The 5,846-nt window shown below is 50.9% G+C and overlaps 1 protein-coding gene across 5 annotated transcripts in view; it reads right to left on the reverse strand.

Annotated features, from left to right (window-relative positions):
• LOC102373181 (ferritin heavy chain A) overlaps window positions 1–5,846 on the reverse strand; it is a 15,595-nt gene that overhangs the window by 8,871 nt on the left and 878 nt on the right. The window contains exons 2-4 of one of the 5 annotated variants that reach the window (XM_006014925.3): window positions 4,688–4,834; window positions 4,304–4,429; window positions 3,749–4,042 (exon numbers count right to left, since the gene is read on the reverse strand). The exons of the other annotated variants lie outside the window; for them this stretch is intronic. Coding sequence (XP_006014987.1) covers window positions 3,887–4,042; window positions 4,304–4,429; window positions 4,688–4,834 — 429 coding nt within the window. The 3' untranslated portion in view covers window positions 3,749–3,886. Of the gene's footprint in view, window positions 1–3,748; window positions 4,043–4,303; window positions 4,430–4,687; window positions 4,835–5,846 lie in introns of those variants that run through there. 5 annotated transcript variants of the gene reach the window in all.

The raw sequence follows: 5,846 nt of genomic DNA on the forward strand, positions 1-5,846 counted from the left end.
TTTCCCTACTCTATAAACAGCAGGCCTGGGGTTTATTTTATCTATCTATCTATCTTACCTGGCACTTTCTTATCTCAAAAATTCCTTCAGATAAAGAATTTGGAGGCCTCTGCTACCTCCCCATCTTCACTTCATAGCTTGGGAAACTGAGGCAAAGAGCACAGGTACCCTGAAGGCCAATCTAGGGTTGATTATATTTACCCTTGTAATCTCTTGTGGTTCCTCTCCAGCTTCTTCCAGGGGTACAGGGTGGCTCTGGGAATATGAAGGGGATGATGAATGCCCTGGAAATAGGAAGGCTGGGGAGGGAATGGACTTCTGGCATGAGGATGGGGTTGAAAAGCCATGGGGGGAGGCTGAAACAGGGCCTTTTGCCCCCTTCTGGGGTGGGGAACACTCGGGGCTGTTTATACAGGAACTTTCTCACTTGGCACTGAGATGCAGTTGCCTCTGGGGTGAAGCCCTGGCCTCTGATGGGTGCACACTTCAAGCTGCCCTGGTGCTGGCTTCTGCGATGTATGTTCCATCTCACTGCACTGTTGTAGGCAGCAAGGGGTTTCCCCATACGTCACTGACTGGCATCTGTTTGCCCAGGCATGCTAGCCATCCGTAGCCTGAAGTCAGCTTACTCTGGGAACTGTTTGGATTGGAGGAGGATTTTTTTTTTGGGTGGGGGGAGGGAAACGGGGTTGCTTCTGCACAGATGATGGCTACCTTTGTACTAGGACTCGCAGATATGCATCAACAAACATGCTCTAAGTGTATCACACACCCAGGATACCAATAACTTGATTTCTCCTCAAAGAGGAGTATGACTTGCCATGGATATCAGCAAAGCCAGGTGCATCTTCAGCCCTGAGAAGTACTGATTATTATTTGTATTATGTCAGAATCAATAGCAATAACAACACTAATAATAACAGCAATAATAACAGCAACAATAATGTCTATGATCGACAATATTTAAGACAAGTCTTCTCCATATTATTATTTAGATTTATTTTTCACCTTGATTTATTTTTCACCTTGTTCAGAAAGGCTCACGGTGATTTCCAGGAACAACTCCCGGATAAGAAATAACAATTAGCTCTCCAAACATCACCCAAAACTTGTGTTGGGGGTGAGATCACACATGCAGGCTCCCTATCACTCATAAAAGTAACCCCTCCATCCTAGAGAGGCAACTTATGGTATGTGTGCTACATACATACAGCACAGGCACAGTAGACTGGGGAGGGATAGGCGGGGCAGTAACAGGTAGGGCAGGGAGCAGAAGGTAGTGCAGATGATCAGGCAGAGAGCAGAAGGCAGAGCAGCAGATCAGACAGGAGCATAGGGTGGGGAGCAGAAGGTAAAGCAGTGGATCAGCCAGGGAACACAGGGCAGGGCATAGAAAGCAGAGCAGCCAAATAGGCAGGGGAGGGAGATCATAGGCTGTTTCTAGAATCTACTGTTATTGTTGCTATTATTATTAGTGTTATGATTGTTATTTTGGTAAATGAGAATAATAATTGGTACTTCTCGGTGCTGGGGGGAGGGGGTGGAGATACACCTGGCTCTGCTGCTGTCCATGGCAAGTTATGTGCCTGTTTGAGGAGAAATCAAGTTATTGGTATCCTGGGGGGAGCGATAGACTTTAGAGCATGTTTTGTAATGCATATCTGCGAGTCCTAGCACAGCAGTGGCCACTTCAGCACAGAAACATCCCTGTGTCCCTCTTCCCCCTCCCCTCCCCTCCCCCCCTCAAAAAAAAAATCCTTCAATCCAAACAGCTCCCAGAGGGAGCTGACTCCAAGCTGGGGATGGATGGCCCGACTGTAGGGAGATGTAGGGAAGGGGGGAGGACCCTTTTGCTGCCTACAGCAGTGCAGTGAAATGGAGTGTACATTGCAGAAGCCAGTACCAGGACAGCTTGAGGTGTGCACCCACCAGAGACCAGGGCTGCACCCCAGAGGCAGCTGCATCTCAGTGGTGAGTGAAATGTTCCTGTACAAGTCCATTCCCTCCCCAGCCTTCCCCTAACTGAGTATCCATCATCCCCTTCATATTCTCAGAACTACCCTGTACCCCTGGAAGAAGCTGGAGAGGAACCACAAGAGATTACAAAGGTAAATATAATCAACTCTAGATTAGCCTTCAGGGCACCTGTGTTCCCTGCCTCAATTTCCCCAGCTATAAAGTGAAGATGGAGAGGGAGGAAAAGCCTCCACAAATTCTTTCTACGAGGAGTTTTTAGGATCATTTTTTCAAATAGGCATGATTGTCTAGGCTAGTTCAGGCCTCCTTTGAGGTGGGGGTTGGAAGCTGTGTCCTTCTGAGGACCCTGCTAGCCTGACTTTCCTGTGATTGATTGTCTACTTCTGTTGGGCAGATCATTCATAATGCCTTCTTTTATGGTTGTTAGACCAACACAAGAAATAATAAATAGTCCTTAAGAGCTAATAAATAAAGAACAAACTTGTGAAATAAGGCTTCTTCAAGGACCCCAAGGTAAATGCTTAGTAAATGATAGTAAACAAAGGTTTCTTATATTATTAAATTCTAATAAACTGTTGTTCCTTATAGACTACTTCTTATTAAATGCTAAACCGGCAGCATCCCTTATATTTATTACATTCTAATAAACATTTGCTCCTTATACATTATTCCTTAAATGCTAAACAGTTGATTCTTATTATACATCTTATTACATGCTTGTTTCTTGTAGATTATTCCTTATTAAATGCCAAACAGATGTCCTTCATATGCCTTATTAAATTCCAACAAACAATTTTTTATTGGTATTTAAGAAAGGAATCCTTTAACTTCAGCCTGTTGAACAAGCCCTTATTTTACAAGTTCACGATTGAATGACCATTCTACCTCTAGACTTCTTGGTTTTTAAAAACATGCTAACCTACCCTTATTGCTGCCATACAAGCTTTAACTTGCTGCAGTGGTTTCAGCCTATATTTTTTATCATTACTTGAACATTGTTATTGTTGGAGATGATGTATTTTATTGGTATATGTAACTTGTTTTTTTTGCTTTTTAAACTACTTAGTGATTTAAGCAGGTTTTGTTTTGCTTTTTAAACTGGTCCCTTTTGCATGATAAGGGACAGCTAGATTTGTTTCCAAAATGTAGTCTCCTCTTCTCAAATGTGGCCCTCCCCCACTTTCTATATTACAATCAAAACTCCCTCCCCGCTTAACCCAATCCAGAGAAATGTTTCCTTCAACCCCCCCCCCCCCCCCAAAAAAAAAAAAGCAAATTTTTCCCCAGTAATTTTACATTTTAGCCCCAAGTATTTCATGCTGGCCCAGCTCTTTTGTTGGCCCCCTGTGGCTGTATGCATGGGTTAGGGAGGAGGGGGGTGGGAAATTGCGCTCCCACTCAGCCTAGTCCCAAATCCCCTGAAAATCTGATCACTTTATTTTCCATTTACAAAATGGGAGGTTGGGAGTGGCTAAATTTCCTCTTGCAGGCCCAGCCTCTCAGCCTGACCCAGTGTCTCTGTGAGCAGAGGAGTGGGGGTGGGAGGAAACAGCTGGAGGGGAAGCTGTGTCTGGGTGTGATGGGGGCAGACCCCATGAATGCAGTCACTGCTTGCTGGTACCACTGGAAACTCCTATCTTCACAGGCCCCAACACCACTCCTGCCCCCCTTGAAAGCACTTCAGGCCCCACTGTTGTCCACCCTCCCATATCTCAGTTCCCTTCTGTTCCCCTCCCAGTAGTATCTCCCCCAGTACAGGAGAACAGACATGTTTTATACTGAACCCTTTTTTATTGGAGTCATGCTGGTAGGTGCGTGGACAGACAGACAACCACCCACTCAGCCAGCAGGCAGGCCCCCTTGGGTGGGGCAGTAGGGATTGCGGGGCTCAGAGGGGGGCCCCCTGGGCTCAGCTGCTGCTGCCCTCCAGGCTGTGCTTGTCGAAGAGGTACTCGCCCAGTCCCCCCTGGGGACCCAGGCGGCGCAGGTTGGTGATATAGTCGCCCAGCTTCTTGATGGCTTTCACTTGCTCGTCCAGGTAGTGGGACTCCAGCAGGTCACAGAGCTGTGGGCAGAAAATGGGGGTAAGATGTGGAGCCTAAAAATCAGGTGCTGGGGCATGTATGGGTCCTGTGCCCCTCTGGAGTGCTGGGGGGACACAACCTTAGCATGGTAGGGATAGGGTCTGTGCTGCCCCTGTGGGTTGAAGGGAGGAATGGGAGGGTCCCTGGCAGGGTGTGTGGGGTGGAAGACACATCACTCCAGGGTTGGGGGGAGGTGAGGTCTCCAGGGGTGTCACACATGGAGGAGGTGGGGCACCACTCACATGGGGGTCAGCCTTCTCGGAGGCCAGTCGGTGCAGGTCCAGCAGGGCCTGGTTGACAGTCTTCTCCAGCTGCAGCGCAGCCTCCATGGCCTCCAGTGTGGAGCCCCAAGCATCTCGCTCTGGCTTCTGGTGGGAGGAGGGGGAAAAATAGAGAAGGGCAGGGCAGACAGATGCTCCTGGCACCTCCCCAGTGTTGCACCCCCTTTGCTGCCCCCTGCTACCCCCACAACCCCACCCCATGCTGGCCCTTGCCTCCTGTAGACCACCATACACCCCCCACCACCACCATACACACACTCCTTGTACCCCCAGCTATGTGGGGATCCATGACCTCACTGCCTCCCCAATGCCTGCCCCCCCGCGCATGTCCCCAGCCCCACTGACCTTGATGTCCTGGAGCAGGACGCGGCCTCCACGCTGGTTCTGGAAGCGCAGCAGGCGCTCGGCGTGCTCCCGCTCCTCATGTGACTGCTCCAGGAAGAAGTGGGCCACATGCTGTAGTGCCACATCGTCACGGTCAAAGTAGTATGACTGCAGGGGTGGAATGGACGGACAGGGTCAGGCCCTACCTCGGTTTCCCTAGCCTCTGCGTGTTTGCGTGTGTGTTGATGCGTGTCCACCAGCCCTGCCTCAGTTTCACCAGCCCATGTGCATGTCTACCAGCTTGCCTGTTTCCCTGGAGTGCATGCGTGTCCATCCTCTAGCCCTGCCTCAGTTCCCTCAGTTTATGTGCGCATCCCAGTCCTGCCCCAGTTTCCCGTGGAGGGGGTGTGTGCAGGAGGGTTTCCTCCCCACAAGTTCCTTCCCCACTGCCCCCCCACAGGTAGAGGCCTCCTCAGTCACTATGGAAAAGAGCTGCTCACCTGTCCCCCTAGGCCCCCACATATCCCTAGACCCCCAGTCCAAGAATCAGCTTCCTGCCAGAGCCTGTGACCCCTTGATCTGCACCCCCTCCCAGATCTGATACACTGACCCCTCACCTCAGGCCCCAGCCAACCCCTGCACCCCCCACAACACCCAGGACAGAGAATCCCCTCCCCCCCAGGCAGCTGGATAGACATGGGCATATAGGACAGAAGGCACCCAACCACCAGAGGGAAGACCTCTGGGTGGGAGTAGGGGGCTTAGGAGGGCAGGGAAGGTCCCAGCTGTGTGTGTGTTAGGGGCAGTTTGTGTGTGTGTGCCCAGCAGGGTTATCTGTACCTGCCAGGCATAGCCTGCCCCACCCTCTCCACAGCCACCAGTGCCAGGCCAGGGGGAGGGTACTGCAGCCAGGGATACCCTGATGTGGAGCTTGTAGGGAAGCATTTGTAGAGGCAGTCCAGGGGGCACTGGATCCAGCAGCACTGGGGGGTGGGGGGCACATGGCTGGGGAAGGGGAATCGGTCTCACAGTGAAGGTGCAGGAAGGGGTACAGGGGAGATCTCAAGGTGCCAGTTGGGGGGCAGAATCTGGGAAGGCAGCAGGGAGATCTGTGGCGGGGAGCTGGAGGCTCAGGGATGATCTCAAGGGGGTAATGGGGGGATTTGGGGGCTCTTGGGGG

Source organism: Alligator sinensis, unplaced genomic scaffold (assembly GCF_000455745.1).
Source record: "Alligator sinensis unplaced genomic scaffold, ASM45574v1 scaffold647_2, whole genome shotgun sequence".
Classification (NCBI taxonomy): Eukaryota; Metazoa; Chordata; order Crocodylia; family Alligatoridae; genus Alligator; species Alligator sinensis.